The 20,693-nt window shown below is 39.6% G+C and overlaps 1 protein-coding gene across 4 annotated transcripts in view; it reads right to left on the reverse strand.

Moving 5' to 3' along the window:
* The window catches only part of LOC123985944 (rho GTPase-activating protein 42), a 63,278-nt gene that overhangs the window by 2,604 nt on the left and 39,981 nt on the right, over positions 1–20,693 (reverse strand). Inside the window, exons 4-24 of one of the 4 annotated variants that reach the window (XM_046073951.1) lie at positions 19,809–19,880; positions 12,200–12,301; positions 11,843–11,953; positions 10,587–10,691; positions 9,616–9,745; positions 9,166–9,266; positions 8,482–8,591; positions 7,664–7,720; positions 6,110–6,188; positions 5,757–5,796; positions 5,388–5,450; positions 5,124–5,198; positions 4,638–4,722; positions 4,399–4,457; positions 3,540–3,645; positions 3,139–3,298; positions 2,599–2,749; positions 1,984–2,373; positions 1,504–1,642; positions 444–506; positions 258–337 (exon numbers count right to left, since the gene is read on the reverse strand). In XM_046073951.1, the coding sequence (XP_045929907.1) occupies positions 258–337; positions 444–506; positions 1,504–1,642; positions 1,984–2,373; positions 2,599–2,749; positions 3,139–3,298; positions 3,540–3,645; positions 4,399–4,457; positions 4,638–4,722; positions 5,124–5,198; positions 5,388–5,450; positions 5,757–5,796; positions 6,110–6,188; positions 7,664–7,720; positions 8,482–8,591; positions 9,166–9,266; positions 9,616–9,745; positions 10,587–10,691; positions 11,843–11,953; positions 12,200–12,301; positions 19,809–19,880 (2,278 nt within the window). Of the gene's footprint in view, positions 1–257; positions 338–443; positions 507–1,503; positions 1,643–1,983; positions 2,386–2,598; positions 2,750–3,138; positions 3,299–3,539; positions 3,646–4,398; positions 4,458–4,637; positions 4,723–5,123; positions 5,199–5,387; positions 5,451–5,756; positions 5,797–6,109; positions 6,189–7,663; positions 7,721–8,481; positions 8,592–9,165; positions 9,267–9,615; positions 9,746–10,586; positions 10,692–11,842; positions 11,954–12,199; positions 12,302–19,808; positions 19,881–20,693 lie in introns of all 4 variants that reach the window. The other 3 variants (XM_046073950.1, XM_046073953.1, XM_046073952.1) reach the window with 3 other exon arrangements.

Raw genomic sequence — 20,693 nt, forward strand, 5'->3', positions numbered from 1 at the left:
AAAAATCCAGGGGCTGTTTGGTTTCAGCAATGCATATGGGGGTGTCACACTAAAAGCAAAATTATTTCATCCCTCCACATAACACTGGGAATTAGCCAAGTTCTTGCTGTGTGCTGCCAGTACACAACAGACTGTCTGTGTACACTGTTCAAATATCAGCCTACGCAAAAAAGCATTTGTGCTGTTGTGAGCACTTCTGCAGCAAAGTAATTGTCAGCTGAAGCATATAATGTTCGCCTTGTATTGGCTATGCTTACCATTTGAAAAGTGCGCCCCCTGAGGGAAGCTGAGCTCATGGCTGTGCTCTGCCTCACAGGAATACATCGCCTTGGCATCTCTATAAAGACAACAAAAACAGGCATTGTCATGGCAGATTTTAAGGAGATGACAGTGATGATTAATTATGTTAAAATGTTGTAGATGGAGTCATGTTTTTACAGCACCTTCCGACTGGAACAGACTGTGAGGAAGAGGTATTTTCAAAAAGCAGTGCTCTGGCAGCGACCCTGAAAAAATATGAAAAACATTATACTTCACTTCATGTGATTGTGTCAAGGACAAAATAAGCAGCTGAAAAACTTAGTGTTTTAAAGTCACCCATAGGAAAATATGTCCTGTGATCAGATGTTCAGACTGATTAAAATTCTAATACCATATACTTCTCATTGTTTAGAACAAGGTTAAAGGTATAACAACACAATATGGGAGGTTTCCTTCCTATGGGCGAATTCAGCTTCAGCACGGTGGTGAATTGAGTTAAACTATATAACAAGCCTGCACTTGACCCTGCATGCAACAACCTCAGAGTCAAGGGGACCACAGAGCTTAGGGCAAGCTGGGTGGGTGCTAGGAAACTACTTGAGAGACCGTGTGACTGACTTCTCAGATATGACAAGCCAAACAATCTGTTTGTCCCGAGAGAACGAGTGCAGGCTGTTGTTGGGTCACATCAACCCCAGAGCAGGCAGAGCGTAATTAAAGCCAGCTCTCCCACCAGAGAGGAAAAAACATAAATCTCCTAACACATACTCATCTGATCTTAGAAACTGCAGACGAAAGAGGAGGCTGATGACTCAGAGGGGAGAGACAGAGAGAGGGAGGAAGCCAGAAAGGAATGCTGCAGAACTATTGTCTTCAAGCATTATTGACTTGTTGTTATGTTGTTGGGGCACAGAAAACTGCACACATACATTTTTCCCTTCTATTTATATCTATAACTATAATAACTAATTATCTACGTTTCTCAGACCAACAGTCCAAAATCCAAAGATTTTATATTCACAACGATATAAACAAACCAGCAAATCCTCATATTTGAGAGCTTGGAACCAGTGAATGTTTGACATTTCTTCTTGATAGATAAATACTATTAATTCATTATTAGTACTGCGTTTTAAGTGAGTAATAATGAAATTAAATATCATTACACTGCAGTTGACATGATAAGTATTAGAAGTGGTAGGTTATAATGAGTAAAATTATTAGCTTTTTAAAACTCATTACACTGAGCCAGGTCTTTGGTAGCCGTTGCTGACTGAGATGTCCATCCTGCGGCGGATCATTTGTTTTGGTGGAAGGTCTGGGTGCTCTTTTGGCTCCAGTGTTGACAGACTTTGGACAGATCCAGAGCAGCTCCTGCGGCCTTGAGGGAGACACACAAATAATAACTCCTGTTTCTTTGTAAATGACACAAAGACACAACATTTTGATCCTAAAACAGCTCACACAACACACTAAGTATCTAAGCTCTGTAAATCATATTTAACACTGCTGTTTATATTATGCTCAAGTAAAGGGGTGCTGTCGCTCTTTCACAGTATTAAGTCCTTGTGGGATAAGTTATAACATTAAAACCATCCAGTTTATGAATTCTGTCATAAAACAAATTACACGTTCATCACGTTTCTTTCCATGCAAGGGAAACAAAATCAATGAATTAATGAAAGGCAAGCTTAACCTGGCATTACTTGACGATTATCCTACCTTCAGATATATGCACTGATTTCAGAGAGGGAGCAGCTGAGCGGTTCAACAGTGCTGGCCTGATGTCAGGGCGGCAGTGGGGGGCTTTTTTGGGGGCAGGAGACAGCATGGGCGCGGTGCTGACTGAGGACAGACTGAGAGCATCCTCTGACTCTCCATCTGTACGCCCTGCATCCTCCTTGGAGCTAGACTCTGGGCTGCTGACACATACAGCACTCCTGGGGCCATTTGAGAGCTGTGATGGCGTTCGGCGGAGGTCCAGGAGCAACTTGTCCTTGACCTGAGCAGAGGAAGCTGTTTTGGAAGAGCTATTCTGCTCAGAGGAGTGGGAGGACAAAGACTCCATGCTGCCCATAGGTGTGCTGCTTGGACTGCTGCTGAAAGTGTCACCTATACAGGGACCAGAGAAGAGGCATACAACGGCCTCATTAAAACCTGCTGAAGTGACTGTGGCTTTCCATTTAAAAATACTTACAGCTAATATAAGGTGAATCTTTCAGAAATGTGGTGATGCAGTGTGTGCAGATGTCTGATATTAAAGGCCACTGACTGGTTTTGGGAAATTGTGATGTGATTGTGATGACCTGTGGTGATAACTTCTGCTTTGGTACTCACTTTCTGCATCAGCCAGGCACAGTGTTGGGGTGTAGAGGCTGCGTGGCTTCCTGGGCCCAGTGGACAGACAGATGGCCCTGCTCCTGCGAGAGCCAGGCCGGCTCTGGGGCTGGGGCAGGGGCACATTGGGGTCCGGAGGTTGGTGGAAGATCTGGAAGTCCAGAGAGGAGAACTGATTATTCAACACAACTACACAATCAGAGTATTCCTTATCAATACACACTGGTATTTAAATTGAGTTTTTGAAGTTTGCAACCAATATGTTAAGACTCTCGCTACCCAGAGATTAAATGGGGATCTATATCGTGACACTCCAGAATTTTGTCAACAAAGAGAGATTTAGCCAAACATTTTATACCGAGGTAGCAATCTCCTTGTCCTGGTTACATTACACCCGCTATAAGGTATAATACAACCAGAGGTATCTATATTCAGTGTTCTCAGTTCTTTAAAGTAAGAATCAAATGTACATTGTATTGGTTAGATGATACAGGTATAATTATAAGCATACTGTCCGTCCAAAGCCAAATAATGACTCACCTTGATGAAGTTCTCAATAAGTATTTCCACCACTATGTTCTGGAACTTGATATTCATCATTGCGGCCACAGTTTCCTCTTGTGACCGCATCAGAGTGGGCCCAAAGATGACGCCCAGATTGGACACTGTCATCAGGTTGTGCTGGCTTTGTGTGGAAACTCTGCAGGTAGAGAAAATGCATGTCACACAAGGATAAGATGCTGTTCTCTGTTGATACACCCATAATGATAACTCTTAACCGAACTGTGGTGACAGTTTTGTTCTCTACCAGGTACTGACAGTTTTAGAGACGCCTATAAATGCATTAAAGTGTCCTCTGTGAACTGTGAAGACAATTTAATCAGTCTCTACTCTCTGTTTTTAGGGCTGCAGTGTAACAGATTCATTACAGGACTACATACGTGACGAGGTGTTTTATTAGTAGCTCCAGCATTTCCTTGTTCTTCTCTGGCAGCTTATGAACCAAAGCATGGACAGCACACACCCTGTAGTTCTGGTCATCTGACTCTGAGGAAAGGCACACCGATTTAAAAGGATCGAGAGGCTTCTTAAAATTGTAAAGTATTACAGTGACTATGATCAGGCTAATTTAATATTATATTGTAATTACTATATTGACATGGTAATAGCAGACCAATATGAATGTGGCTATGCATCAACATTTAACATTAGATTTGATCACGCTAAACATGAATTCCATGTACATAAATAGAAAATTCCACTTCAAATTGTGGTGGGAAAAAAACACATCAACTTCAGATCTTCAAATTCCAAATCAACTTGAGACACCATATCTAGATGTGTAAAAATAAGCAAATAAACCAATTTAACGTCTCAGTTTGAAATGACATGAGAGCTATGTGATACAGAAATTGTTCAGTCTTTGTTCATTTGATTTCCCCACTGTCAGGGCCTGGATGCAGTGCGCACAAAGCTATCTAATTTTAATACATTAGAAATTTATTTTAGTTCAAACTCAATTAGGTTAGATACAAATTCTATTTGATCAAAATAAGTATAAAAATATACAATTTTCCCATTCAAATGTGCCATCTTCTGGCACAAACACAATATACCATTAGAATTTTTAAATATACCTTTTCTACAGTAAACAGATGGCATGCTTCATTACTGGTGTATGTTTTGAATTTGACCATGCTCTGCCAACTTAACAATCTCTTTCATGTAGAATAATAAAATGAAAGAGAGCTGTAGGAAAATATCTACTATATTGTAGGTATTACACTTTTCATAACTTACTGACAGCCATGATAAAATCTTTGTGGAGCTTGAAAGTCATTAGAGGATCAGAGAGACACCTGGTGAATAAAGACAACAATTGTCATTTTTTGACATGACACAGGTCTTTTGAATGCACTTTCTTTTGTGAGTCATTGGTAATTCTGAATGCATGACTAACACCAGGAAGGTTTCAAAGAGGCATTATGGAGATAATGATGATCCCTGACAGCTAAGGACAGCTGATGGGGCGAGCTGACCTGAGGTAATTCTTCAGACCGCTGGTAATAGTTTTGTTGTCCCACGTTTCTGGATCCAGGTCCATATCCACAGGTGCTTTGGATGCTATTGGAAACACATTGTAAGTAATCACCCTGAAGAAACCAATACAACCTGACACAACCTGACAGGCTGCTTAAATGGGCATTAGAAACACTGATTGTCTTCTTGTGTACAGAGACTCAAGAGGAAAGTCTGAAATAACCTTTTACTTCATCTAATAAGGCAATGACAAAGTAATCAGGTCAGATGGATGTTACACTGTCACACCACAAGGAGGACCTCTTTCCTCACTCTGCAGGGTCACATTATGTTTGCTAAAGCTCTAGATTCAACTTAAGATGGTTGTCAAAATGAGCTGTTTATACACTAATGCTTTAAAAAGTTAATTTAAAAAATAGTAGTTTCTACACTGTGAGTGGGAAAATATTATTATGTTATTTATTTCTGATTTAAATGATACTTACAAAAGACTGTGGTCATCAGCTTCTGTACTTTGGAGTTGACCCCTCCAATTCTGTACAGTCCCATTGTATTTATGCCTGCGTGGCGATAAAAAAGAAAATTAAAGGACTGGAAAAAGGAACAAAGATTTGCTGTTCAGTTGAGACTTATGCCAATACACTGTCTTGTCCTGTCCACTAATGAATAAAGTGCATTGTTATTCAAAATCACAGCCATGCTGTACTCAAGTAATTTCACATTAAAACAGACAGATTTAAATGCCTCACCTCTCATCTCCACCAGGTCAATGCATCTCCTTACAAAGTTAAAGCCCGCCTCATTAAGAAACGCTGTAATACAACATGAGAAAAAGGTTGACACGTCAATTACCATCTGGGTTAACCACGCACCATGCAGGAATAATAAGCTCTCCCCTATGCTTGCGCTCCGATTAGGAAGATACAACCCCTGTGCTGGAAGGCTCCACTATGTCAGCTGAGTAGGTGTATTTCATGTAATTGTGTTAATGAATAGAGATAGCTACAGATAACAAACAATGCGTTTTCATGTGTGTGTGTTGGAGATTTTTAGAAAGCTGAATTTATGCATTCAGATGATGAAAGGGGTTTGGATAGATTAAAAAAAAACACACTTACTCTCTTCCTTTTTGCTTAATATGGCTGGTAGGTTGTAAATCTAGAGAAGGTTTACAAAAATCATCATTAAGTTTAGAACCCTTAGGAACAAAATGCCAGAAAGAAGAGAAATATGTCACACGTTAAGTTTTTCCTGTACTTTAAGAGGACTGTCCTATTATTAGCACAAGTGGAAGATGAGGTCATTGTTTCTTTAAAAGACTTAACTTGAACCCACCAGAAGAGGGTGCCAGTGACAAATAATTCAGTTATGGTATTGTTTTCTTGTCAAACAAACAAATAAAAAACATCCTGGCCAAACAGCAGCCAGCACAAAATGAATCTTTCAAAGACAAAGAGGCAGAGTTCCTCACCGGCTCCTTGCCATCCATGGCCTCCAGCCACAATCTTCTGTTAGACTCTGACAGCGCCTGCAGTGTCATAACGCCATGCCTGGAAAGATTTCAGAGAAAAGCTGGTCTCAGTCTGATCTCATTGCCTTGGGGCCCCTGGAGAGACATTGTTTACACTGGCTGAGACCACTATAAAAGGACTAGTGTGACTAAAATAGTTCATGTGCAAATGCTTGACTTTAAACTGTGCCCTCAGTTGGCTTGGCGCTTCACATTCCACTCCCAATTAAATACACTACATGTGATTATTATTAGAGTGATTAATTTTTATGCACCCAACATGCATACACGTTCATCATCTGCGTTCTACAGCATAGCAGTTCTCTTGTCTCATGTCGACACCTCACTGTGTGCTACATGTGCTTTAAACTGGTCTCAGCATTATCTGCAGCACTACAGGATATAGTAACCTAATAACATTATGGGATGATACTGGCAAACAATAACAAACCCCAACTAGTAGTGATAGTTAGTTCTAGCATGGAGACATGTCAAGTTGCATTTGTTGCGATTAACAGGTAATATCAACCAAATTGCAAATTGGATATATTTGACCAGGTTTTGAGAAATCTATCTCTGAAGGAATTTCATTTGTGATGCTCACAACATTGAAAAAAGATTTAAAAGATTCAACAGCAAAAAGAGTGACCCTGTTACCCTGTCAGTTTCCTAGTCCCTATGAAAACTGTTGACACTGAGGTCTGTGGATTTTCTATGGTATCAGGAACACTTTTTCCAAAAAGACATCTTGCTTTTGAATTTTTTAATATAACACTTTTCATTGCTTTGAGCACCAAAATTTGAAGATGGATCTCTCAAATCTGGGCAAATAAAATAAAGTCATTTGCATGGCTGACTACCTTTTAGTAATCTGGCGAACCAATGCTTTAAAATTGAGGTTCTGAGATGGGTTGCCCTGATTCTGGCCAGGCTATAAATGTTATAGCATGTTTATTATAATGAGGATGAATGGATGAGCTTGAAGCTGACTAGAGTTGGCCCACATTGTCCTTGTGGTTTGAACAAGCACCCTGGGGCATCGCTGTTCATGATAAATGAGTTGTCCTGCAAATAAACTGCAGTTATTGTCCATGCTCAGCAGCACTCACCTAGGGTGAGCCGTGCTGGCCCCACAAGTGTTTTACAACAATAAGTGTTGAGCTAGAGCTATATTCTGAAATACACATCACAATAATGAGCACATATTAAGATCTCATAACAAAAAACTTGATCAACTGAACCACTGTTAATGAGTGGGCAGCCAACTCTGAAGAGAGGCAAAATGAAGAATAGAATAAGATACATTTATGTGTTATTTAAGTAATTGCATACAAGCAGAAATAATTTAAGAATATGTCTTATATGCCAAGAGTTGTCTGATTTTGTGAAGTGTTAAGAAGGCAACAGTATTTTATTAGAAGGCTTGGATTTGAGATTGAGTGAATCATACGATTAGCAGCACACATGCAGCACATGCAACTGCTCTGAAAGGGCAGCAGTGGTCAGTTCACATACCGGACTTTACAGAAAAACTGAAGCGGTCTGAAAAGAGTTCCACGATAGATGTCATTTCTACATTGACATGAACACAGAGAAAAGACGGAATGGGTTCAAAAATAGAGTAAATATCGATGTTGTGGACATACAACAAACAAGAGCTTGGGAGGGAGAGGACTAGGGGAACATGCAGCACACAAACAGAGCTGAAAACATCTAAAATCTGGTAAACAGGGAGTCTTGAAGATGTTAATCTAAACTGAGCAGCTCTTGCAATGCTCAGTACTCCCATGATAATCTGGGTTAATTGCCAGTATCAGTTGGGTTCAATAAAACACAAAATGCATGAGAAAAAAACATCCCACATGCAGTTCATCAATGTTAAAATATGTTAGTTCTTAAAAAAAAAATCTGTTTAACCATTGTGTGTCTTAGATGATTTTACCACTGACTCCATGTGGGTGACTTGGGCTTTGGTAGACAGCGAATATGTGAAAAACTTGTTTAGCCTAAAATGTATTAATTTACTGTAAACTTGCCATGGTAACTATTATCATTTACTCCATTTCCCAAAAGCCGCTCTAATTTATTGTATAGTATATTAAAAACAAATGAAACAAACCATAGCATGCCAATTTATTGATACTGAATTTGGTGATGTGGAATGTGGAATTGCTTTCTTCAAATGCTGTCTCCTAACTATTGATGGAAAACAAATGTCAACATAACACAAAATGGTGGTAACAGTATTACATATAACGTTTTGTGTATGTTTTCAGTCCATATAAGTGATAAGACATTTTGGGAACATGTAGATGATTCAGACGGTCACAGACCTCTCCACCACTTCAATATCAAAGCAGAAACGCTTGTCAATTGAGTCAGTTTTCCTCCGAATGCAGGACTTCAGCTTGAACATCTCCGCCTGGTTCAGGACAAGACCGTTCTACAATTAAACACACCATGCATTAATAAATATAAATTTAAATTAGAAATGACAGAAATTGAAATGCACTTGTGAAGCCTTCATCTTTACTTCTTCCCTTGATAATGTTTATACAAGTATAAAAACAGCAATTGAGTATGACCAACCTATTAGTAAATGCATAAACATAAAGTATTGGTAGATCTAATACACAAAGTATTAAATATTATAACTTGATTATTTAATCTTTATGAAATCTCATGAAATTTTCATTCATTTGTAAGCGGAAATGCTTGCAAATGACGTGAATCTGCTTAGTTGATCGTGTACAAAACAAGTCACCCTTTCATTTCTTGAGCTCCCCTTTCTTGTTATTTATGGATTTTGTTATCTTTGAACCATTTTTGTCTGCTTTCAGCTAACAAGTGTTTTGTTTTGTCATCTTGACTTTTTTCCCACTCTGGGGTGAGACATTCTTATAAGCCTCAAGGGGTTCTTTGTTTCACCTACACAGATTATACTGGCTCAGTCTTTTCTTAGCTTTTATCATTTGTATATGCAACTAAACTGAACCAAAAAAACTATACTAAACTACCTGTTTCCCGGCCGACTTATTTTCAGTGTTGCTCATGGTGAAGGTCTTGCTGCCTTTCTCGTATGTGCAGTAGTGACGTGTCCAAGTGCATCCCAGAGGACCTAAGACAGGAAAATGAAGAAGAAAATAGTGGTTCAGTCAAAATATTTTCTTGGAATCACAGGCATCTGGAAGGACTTCTAAAAATCAATTTGCAATTAAAGTGTGATAAATCAAAAGTTGTTTATCACTGCTGATAGAACGCTATGATTTGGGTATCTTCCCCCTTGTTTGAGAGCACATGAAAGTGAATCTGTAAACAGGATAAATTATGAGCTCTGTGTAAGAGGATCTCTTCTGCAGAGGCCTGGGAGAGGCCAAGACATGTTTATGGTGATGGATGTAAAACCATGCACTTTTAAGTGGCGGGGGGGGGGGGGGGGGGGGGGGAGTCCAGCTAGAAAGACTCACGTTTCTCCTGGACATACAGGAAGCCTTCCATCGTCCACTGGCCTGGGGGTTTATAGTCCTGATCTGCAGACTTGATCCTCTTCATGAGCTTCTCCACTTCCTGCTTTGTGCTCACAAAGTTGTTTCGTGTCTACACAGAAAAGGAAGGATTGGATAATAATTGCATTAACAGAGGAAGTCTTGTGTACTGGCATTTTTTGCTGCAATTTCTCATCTCAAAAATACCCTTATTTTGCCCATATCAAGGGGCATAATGGGCGAAATAAAGGAAAAATCTGACAAATGCTTCATATTTTGACAGCTGCATGAGAACACCTGGGGAGAAGAATAACTAACACACTGGCCAGCCATCTGAAAATACAGACCTGACATCTAATTGAAATATATTCTGTTTATATTGGATGAATGCACTAGAGGTGATCCTAAATTTGGACAGAGACTCGGTTGTTAAAAGAGTCAGTTGTTAATGTCACCAAGAATCCTTGTGTTTTAAAGTCTAAAAAGGTCAGCACGAGGCAGTTTTATATCTACTACCAAAGAGATGCTGAGACAGCCTCACCTTCTCCAGCACCTTATTAGAGCTCTCTGTATCTGAAGACAAGGAAAGAGGGCTATGGAGTGGAAATTGTCAGGGCAATGGCACTGACATTTTGGGTCAGACAGAAATTTGGGCCCTCAGGCTGCTGGGGGTGAGACCATTGTGGTGAAACGAGGAGGTATGGCAGCAGCTGTAGTTTTTCTACCAACTCGGACTCTTTTCCTTGACACAGTACCATTAAATGGCCTGCAGTAACTGCCTGCAATACAACACTCTGAAAATATTGATCCTCTGTGCAGCAAAGAATCTCATTTAATCACATAGCTATCCATTAGTGAAAACTCTGCTTGTTATATCAGGGTATGATAAGCTGCAGAATCTGATTACGTGGCTGGTTGCCTTTGTGTGCAACCCCTGAGGTGTTGAGACTTACGTTCTGTAGGTTGAACTGGAGCTGCTGTTTGTATGGCTCAAATTCATGAGCCAGCTCATATCCTTCATGGTAGAATGTAAACAAACCCTGTAGAAAGGCCAGGAGCTGGAGAGGAACAATATTAAAGGGTGATTTACTGAGTTAATAAACAATATAAAGCTTGATTACTAATTCACACAAGAGAGCACATTTTAAAAATGTACACTGCAATATAAAACTTTCATTTTGAACACCAGCAACAATAACCACCATTACAATCACACAATTGTCATTCATCCATGGATTTAATTATAATACTGTTGCCTAAAAAGTATATATTTATTTAAATTCTGTTCTATCAATTATTTTGTCAGAGCAAATGTCACATTCACTGTGGATATATACTTTTGGAGTAAAACTTTAATTCTAATGTACATATTGCATTGTCAGTTAAAATCTAATTAATTCTCGTACAGGATTGTACTTATTTTCATGTCGATGCACTGAATATTGCACATACGATGAAGGCCAAAAAAAAGAAAGTTTTAGAGAGTTGTAGTTCTTTATTGCTGACATATATTGATCTTATTTTCTGTATAACAACCAAGCATCCTTAACAATTGTGGAAAGAAGCACTGGTAGTATTGCAAAAGGAAAAAATGGATCCCATCCTAGGATGGAGGATCCCGCGAACATAGAGCTGCTCTCAGTCAAATCTCAAGACACAACTACTGACTTTATTTCTAGAATGAGGCTTGGCATATCAAATGTTCAAGGATGAACCATCTGTGCCCAGATTCATACCAGGCAAGGTTGAGCTTTGTCATTTTTTCCACCACTACCTGGGGCCTAAAGATTTACATTTCTGGCCTGGGTTCTGGGTGAGCTGCCAGTGGATGTAAACAAATAGGAGTGTGTGCTTTTAAAACAGCCACTTTGCTCCCATCTCACGTTCCCAGATATTTAACACGTAAAAAAACTTAATGTTTCCAGGTAACTTGTCCTCTAAAGATATAAGAATTATAAAAAAAACCTAGATATATACCTGTGAGAGGTATAATTGTGCCTTTTTTCACTCAGGATAAGAGACTACAGACATTTAAAAAGTCACTTGCATCAGTAGTAAGCACAAAGATTCAGTGCAGTTTTGACTATATGTCACTTAAACTAATCTGCATATATAGTAAAAAGGCAAAGCAATTACTGCATCTTTAGTATGCATTCAGCGCTAACTGAGCACAGAAATATGTAATATGTAAATATGATACTTCTCTTACCGGCTCGACAAACTCAAACTTCTTTTTTTCTTGCACTTCTTGTATTTTGAAAACATACTCAAGGGATGCATCATAAAAGACTTGTCTCTCTTTATCAATCTGCATGTCAGCCTGAGAATGAGCAAACAAACCAGGGTTAGTGCCATTACAAAGACAGGTCAAACTGGGAGAGTACCGTGTGGACAGAGAGTTCAAGCTTACATCACTACCTGGAAACAATGCGTGCTCAAAGTAATGTAGTAATGAGTAACGAATAGTGCACAAACACAAGCTTTACTTATAGGAGACACTCAGCCAACCATAAAACAGCATTATTCAAAGACATGTTGGGGATCAGAAAATTTGTTATGGTTTTACCTCCTGCAGATATGCTTCTTTCTTTTTGGATGACAAGTTAAGATGTCTCTCAAGCGTGGAGTAGTATTTCTCTGTTTCCTTATCAAATTTCTTCTTCCCCTCCTAAAAAAGATCAACAAGACACATGAAAGGCTTAAACATTACCAAAAATGTGTCATGCACTCCTGATGTAGGTGTTTGTGATTGAACTGCCACTAGGTGGAGGTCTAACTACATTTTCACATGGCATTTTGCCGCATGTCATTTAAAATTCTTGTCAATAGATTATTACAGGTCATAAAAGCGGCATACGACAGTATAATGACGAGTACACAATGTCGGCATGGTCAATAAGGACTATGGATTATCAATAGGGCTTCTGAGAAATATACGTTACTATTCTCACAGTGGCCCAGCTGGGGACATAAGTTCGCAGCAAAATACACAACACTGTAAATCATCAGTAGCATAATGCATTTGGCACTGTCACAGACAGAACTAGCTAGATGCTGTTTGCATTTTCCTTTCTTGTAATGCTCCACCTCCAAAGACAAGTCAAGCTCTACGGTCATGAGGCCCAGGATTCAGACAGTATCACAGAAGGCTCTAAGGAAGGAAGAGGAAATGGGCTTTTCATGCCAGATGCCCATCTATAAAGCATATGGACTAAGAGATTGAACATTTCACCCAAAAATAAGATCCACTCGCAGGCCTTAATCAAACTCTGCCCAAGCAGACAGAACTTGTCTGTGTGAGGGCTTTCAAGTATCTCATGTGCAAGTCTGACCTCTAAACCAAGCTTTGCCCACTTATTGCCCATCTCACTATGCAAACATTGATAAAGGGGTTAGTGGAGAGACCGAATGGAAGGGTGGGGGTGGAGGGGTTGGTGGTGGGGGTGGGGTGTAAGGAAACGGCCAATGTAACCAGATCCTGCTTGTTTGTTTTCATTCCCATGGCCCTGAAATTTAGCAAGTCTAATTTACTAGCTACTGATATGACTGAGAACAGTGTTCTGCCTCAGCAACCCCCACAGCAGTTAGACACACTGGAGGAATTCACCACAAGGCACTGTAACACTCCTACATAACTATTACAAGTACAGCACAAAAATCAATAGATAATTTCATGTAGTAGCATCTTATTTCCATCTTTCATGTCATGTCTGACCCAGGAATGATCTTTTTAGGAGTGGAAAAAAAGAATCAATTGTGTATATGCACACTGTTCAGAAACAAAGACAAAATAAACAGGTGGAAAGCAAAATAAACATATGATTAAATATGATATCACGCTGAGAGGAAATAAATTTCCCTTAAGGATTGAGTATTTTTTTTAGAGAACAAAGGGGAGCCGACTGTCTGGCATCCTGAAAGCTGTTGATGTGACATTATTTTGTGAGCACGCATACAGCAGAAGCCCTGGGGGAAATACCAGCACGCACGCACGCACGCACGCACGCACGCACGCACGCACGCACGCACGCACGCACGCACGCACGCACGCACACACAGGGGATCACATTAAATTAACAGCTTCTGGTTTAGCTGAGCCCCGCAGTCACAGCAGGAATCACCCAGCATTGCTGACCAGTGTGAGCGTGCCAGAAAACTCCTCGCAAAAAACCCTCCTCCATAAGTCTGGACTAACTCTTTCACACTTACAAAGAGTGGGGAGTGACTCAGAGCTACAATGAGTCTGTGAGAGAGAGCCTGCCTGATCAACTCACCTAAAGTGTCCTGCTTTGTTTTGATCCATGCATGACGTGTATAAACTGGTGCTACCGTAATGATACCCTAACAGAACACCAGGTGTTTGTTGGTTTGTCCATGTGGTGTGCACAACCCCCGCCCCACGCCCCCGGATATGTTTGTGCAATCAGAGTGGAATATGAGCTATTTAAATTGCAAAGATTCTCCTAGAGAAGGGAGGAGCAGTGCAGGCAAAAGGCTTTGAAGCCCAACACGTGGTGGCAGAGGACATAGATGTGGATAGATATTTACCCTGAAGCACACATGTGAAGGGAGTTTCTGACACAAACTAATGCCAGCGCCCCAGAGTAATCAGCTGGCCGGGAATGGATAAAGCCAAAGCACTTCCCAACTTGTGGTGCACAAAACACACATGAACCTACCACTTGGGAGATTTCCTCTTCTGATTGCTTTGTTCGACCTCATGAATAAATCAGATGCAGGAAGAGAATATTCTGATGCTGATTCTTCTGTAGTGGAATTTCTAACTGGCAAGTTTCATGTTGCCGTTAAGAGTGCTTTGATGCCAGCTGTAGAATGGATGACTTTGCTAATTGCTAATATAACATAGACGGAAACTGGTAAGAAAAACTGCAGGCAGCTTTTTTCTGGTCATCCGGTGTTGTCAGTTTGCTAAAGAAAGGATACCGAGTACAGGCATGAAGATGGCAGGAGGAATATTTGGACGCTAGCCGTATATTGCCAGTTTTGACACTGGCCCTAACGAGCCTCAGGGCCATCATTTCTGAGCCTCACATCACCATGGTAACAGATGTAAGCTGCAAGCGAGGTCGAATGTGTCTGTGTGTGTATATTGAGGAAAGAACCCCAGATATTACACACCATCACACTACACTTCCACACCCTGGAATAATATAAACATCAATGGCTAGCATCATGCGCAGCATATTTCACCACACATTCATTTTAAATGGATTCTCTGAGCAGTGACATGCAAGGGAGAACTTTGTAACCTATCTCTTTGAGCTCATTAGAGAAAGCTAATTGGAGTAAGGGTCCAGAATGGCGATTAAATAGCAATAGCCGAGTTATTTTGATGCTCCACCACACATGAGCTGGTCTCGCTTCCACAAGGGAGGTAGAGAGAACACAAGGCTTCACTTTGAGTTCAGTTACTTTGCTGCAAAGCCAAAAAAATGTCTCCCTCCTTACCTAAAATCCTACATCCCGAGGAGACATCACAGGCAACAAGAATTTGGCCAATTAACACGAAATAATTACAAACATCTGCTTGTGAAGAGTTGAAAAATATAAAATAAATAGACCATATTTAGTGTGTGTGTGTGTGTGTGTGGCAAACTGCAAAGCTTTAGTCTAAAAAATAAACATTTATCAGTGACTCTGCTCTCTCTCCGACACATGCTGTAAGAAAATCTAAAGTAATAAAAAAATAGTACAAAAGCTCCATATACTATGCGCACTTTACTGGTGAACAGGGATATTTCTTTTGTATCTGATCTAAGACTAACTCTTAAGATCTGAGCAAAGCTTGCAAGGAGAAAAAGGCTGGTATCTTCGGAAGATCAACACTTAAGGGCTTCTTTATTATTATGGTGTGAAAAATTCTTCTACACTGGTCTACACTGTATCCTATAGGGATCCCTTAGGCTTTGTCAAAATCAGCCCAACCTTGCTCTTGCCACCTAACCGGAGATTTAATGAGTGGGAAAAGACAACTTGAATCATGGGGAAGTTTGAAACTCCTTGTTAAGGTGACACATCTAATGATTATTGGTTTTGGACTATGTCACTGGTCAGTCTTGCTCTTGACTAAGACCATGACTAAAAAGCTCCATCAGACTACCATAATTATATTTGAAGTAACAGGAAGTTATTTAATGTCAGCATTGAGGCAATCTTCTAAATATTTATAATAAGGGTCAGTTCAGTCGAGACTGTGTTTTGTTTTGTAATGCATTTCATTCAACTGTCCATCCTAATGGTTGCTGTGTCCAGCTTGAAGAATAATGATTACAATAGTTATTGAACTTTAACTGCTGGCCAGTCTTGGGTTTATTTATCAAGATCATTTTCACAACAATTCTTCTTTATTAAACCCAAATACAGTGAAGACAGACAGGAAATGTTCAGTGTCCGTTTCGTCTCCAGAGAACACTGGAAGAAAATACAATAAAACTACAAGCCATTATGCCAATTTATCCTTCCAAATGAGTCCATGAAGTCATTGTTCAATTGCAATGCACAGCAGATACTGTCAGTTAGATAAAAGGTTATTAGAATAATACTGTCTTTGAAAAATTTGACAATTTAAGAAAAGAAATCCATGAATTCTCTAGTTAAAATCTGACATGAACAACACAACACATATTTTAAGATGTAAACAGCTATAACAGATAATAAATAAATAAAGAGCTCAATGTTTTGTTTGTTTTTTCATTTCATTGTGCATTCATTAATTCAAAATAACACGATAACAATAATGCATAATACTCCTGACTTACCATTCTATCAGGCCCTTTGATTCAATTCTGTACAAAGTCACCGTTTGTATATAAACTATCTGAATACATACTGCTTTTGCAAAAAAATATTTACAGTGGATAGCTGCTGCCTTTAAACAGGTAAAGTCCGATCTTTCAATCTCTACTTTGACATCCTTGTGAAATTCTGGTGATCAGGAGAAAAAGTAATTACTTTCCGAAATCTTGTTATAATGGTGTTTCTGCTTTATTGGGCAGGGCGCAGTGGAAAGTGATGGGCCAGCCGAAAAACTGTATATTTATTATTATTATATTAGGTGAAGTGTTTTCAAAGCCTATTGCAGTTTTCTTGTCTTATTCCAGTTTGCATTTCTTTGGCTAATGACCAATACGTATATATTAACTGACAAAAACATTTATTATGCAATTTAATTTGCATATCTCCAGGACATCAATTCAATCTTCGATCAGCTGGTGTTTCAGTGGCTGCACTTGTGCCGGATTACAATACAGCTGGGATAACTGCTGTGCTGTGCAGTGGGCAACTGTGGTCACAGCCTATGATACATAAACAATAGTCTAGTGCTCAAGCAATTAGTTGATGGTAATATTAAATCAACTAGAATTTTGATAATCAATTAAAGACACTCTGTGTAAGATATTAAGGTTTCTTTCTTTTGCCACCATCAGGTCATATTATCAAGACTAAACCTGTGGGCATTAACATCCCCCAAATCTTGTAAAACGACAACACAATCATATCATCACAATTTAATTGCACTGAACGATTGCATTAATCTAACAATTGCTTTCCATCCCTGATTTCCAATGGTTTTTGCAAATAGGTATTTACCTAGGTCTACTGACTTAGCACATATCCCAAGGTTGAATACAGTATAAAAATATACTGTACAAATTTGTATGATTGAAAAGTTTTAGTGTAACTCACGGCTGGTGAGGATATCCCCAAAACACTTTAATTAATCCCTTTACTCCACAGTGTCTTGGTTAGCATTTTGGGATTTCATAGTACAAATGCAAATGTCATTTCTGCTTCTGGAGACGATAACTAGCCAAGAATCATCTGATGTCTATGCACCCTTTGTACGATGAGGACAGCTCAAATTATCGGTGGCCATCTGACTCCCATCTGGGTCTGTTTGCACGAATTCTTCACACTCAGCTAGTGAGAGACCACGATGGTGCCCCTAATGTTGAAGACCCTTGAAGGGAAAATAATATTGTCAAAATTCCAGACAGCAGGAATGCCACCCACCAGTTAGACACCCCCTGTTATTTTCTTGAGAAAGTGTCCCTGGGGTTGTTCAAATTTCAAGGCCTTAGAAAATCTGACAACCAACAAACACACACAAATAGCGTGGACCCAGCTTTAGGCAGTTTACCTCCCATGGTTCTCAGTTTGTGAAAAAAAAAAATACACCACAGCCCTTAGAACGGCAGGTCTATGTTAAGGTTCAAGCCCATGGTTGAGGTCTAAGTTATAAATATACAGTTTTCATTCCTTATTTCAGTTTTGAAAGTATTGTTCTTTCCCTGGGAAGTTAACAACTTTCAGCTCACAAAAAGGTGCCTGAAACTGAAAAAAAGGTTTAACAATAATTTCAGTTCTACATCTCGGTTTAGCAGCCAGCACATATGGTAAGTCCATGTTCCAGTGAAAATACATGATTGTTTGAATTCTCATGGCTTTCATGATTTGTATTTGTTATACACTGAGCAAAGTTTGAGGGTTTTATATCCAAAACATTTGGTTCAGCCTTGTGTGAAGCAGACTGTGTCTAATATGTCCCGTAGTTCTACAGTCAATCTGCTGGTGTGTTATGGCCATGGAAATGTTGTGCTTGTGCCTAAGAAGCTGCTACACTGGTACGTAACCTCAGTGGGATTACTCGCAGTATACCCAAATAAGGCAAGAGCCCCCTGTTTGTCCATCTGACGTTCTCAGACATGAAGCACAGTAACTGAAAGGGTCAGACAGCCTACAGATCTCTCCAGATTCTTGGAACAGTGGAAAGTTGCTCGGCCACTCGTGATGTCTGCCTTTTATCTCACTCTAGTTGGGCTAATGTTTAGGGGGGGATGGGCAGTAGGAGGAGAGAGCCATTAGGAGGAAGTGGTCGGAGGAAATAAGAGGTAGTGGGAGTGATAGTGGCTGTGGCTTTTAAGAAACCATTTTATAAACATTGAGAGTCACTGAGCACTGCGAGAGAGTGAGAGTGAGAGAAAGAGATGGCAGCAAAATGTGCAATTTCATTACGCTAGATATATATGGTTGAGACATGAAGCGACAATGGTTATTTAGTCTGGCCAGTAAAAATGAGTGTGATTGATGTTCACACCTCAGCACTGAGAAGAGAAACTGTTCTGTGACTGACTTGTGAAGACACCAATGAAATACAGCATAATGACTTAAAATACATTCGCAGACCAGTGGCTGTCCAGTCATGTAAACTAAATCAAAATGGGTGTGAGTCTGACTTTAAGGCTGGAATGTCCCTCACAGGGGTTAAGGCTATGTACAGATGTGCAAATGATTCACAGAATCAAATGCAGAGTTAGCAGTGGACTCAGAAACTCAGTGGGAGATCTGTGTAAAGGCTTGAGTTCTACCAGTATGTTCATGTGTGATCTCACCAAGGGAATGACCACAAACAAGCTCCTGTACTTTCACTTTTTGCCTTTGCGTTGGCTAAGAATGAAAGCATGGCTTGTAGCAACAGCCCACACTGTTCTTTGCAGTCAACTCCAGCTTCAACAACATATCCACCGTGGCACTAAGCCTTCAAGCAACACTCTACAGAACCCCTACTGATATCAATCCTCTGTATCCAATATGTTAGGGAGGAAAACATTACATGTAACATAATTAAAGTAATCCGATTACACAAAAGGTGAATGTAATATATTAGATACTGTAAATTTACAGTAATCAGATTATAAATGCATTAAAAATGTCCGTGCTGCATGGTCATGGAAATCTTTAAAGAGAAAACAGCACTTACACTATAATACTGAAGACTTACATGCATAGAAATACATGAAATGGAACACAGGGAGAAATATAGTAATGTATTCATAAATGTAATATGTTATTTGTAAAATATGATTTTAGTTTAGTTGTTATTTTTTGAAAGTTCAATATGGCCACCTTACAAAATACATGCTCTTACGCAAGTCTCAATATCTTCTAATATCACACTCGCAAACGTCTTTGTTTATACCCCTTATACATCTGGTTAAGCCACTTCTTTTAGCAGTGTCAGGTTTTACTTTTAATTAATGATTTACATACTGTAGGGGAGATGAAAGGGTTGAGGATGAGAGGCAATGGTGTCACAACACATGAGATTCCCTCCGCTGTTCAATTGCTAATTGCGCATGTAGGTGGTCTCTTACCTTCGCAGCACCGATTTGCTCCTTCCGAAACTTTTCCAAAGGAGTAATCAACACATCATCTGCATTCTGAATCTGAAATGAAAAATAAAGACAGAGACAAACAGATGAAAGTGAAAGATGTAATCTGATTTACTGTTACCTTCAGGATAATTCAAAATGACTATTCGGAGGAAAAAATATCACAAAAACTTTTAATCTAGTAGTCATTCAGTTTTATTACAATGGTCTTGCTTTATAATTGTTCCAGAAAGTGTCCGACACACAGGAAATTATAGCACAGAAAATTATCCAGCCCAAGTCATATACAGATGGATTGAGTCCAAACACAAATGGAGGATAGAGCAATAACATTCATTAATATCTCTTAAGCCAGTGACAATGAACAATGTGTTACTGTGAGGTACCCGAAATGAATACAGCAGAGATAAGAGATAGAGCACCCAACAATGGCTCTGCTAGATAGAAGAAAATGGAGCCTTTTATGTGAGCTGTAAAGCACCAGCGTTGTCAAACCTTGCTGAAATATGACACAGCACAGCAGATGAAGGAGCTTTACAACTGCAGCCTGCAATGCATTTAAATGTTTGAGGTATGTCTCCACATATTGGTGACCTCTCCTGCGTCATGACCGGAGTAAAAGGTCTCTCCTGGAGCCTCTTCCTTTTCATTCCAGACAGAAACAGATAAGGTGAGATATATTGTGCCAATTACAGTCTATGCTCAATCCTTGAGAGTGAGCATTTCGGAAAGGTGCCATTAAGGTGCCTCTGAATTTCCAGTGGATGGGCTTTCATCCACTGAGATCGGATGACATCAGACTGGTGGGCTGCTCTACAGGAGACACTGTCACAAATGACATGGCTCTTAGGTTGATTTAAGGTGTTA

The sequence above is a fragment of the Micropterus dolomieu genome, linkage group LG17 (genome assembly GCF_021292245.1).
Source record: "Micropterus dolomieu isolate WLL.071019.BEF.003 ecotype Adirondacks linkage group LG17, ASM2129224v1, whole genome shotgun sequence".
In the NCBI taxonomy this organism is placed as follows: Eukaryota; Metazoa; Chordata; class Actinopteri; order Centrarchiformes; family Centrarchidae; genus Micropterus; species Micropterus dolomieu.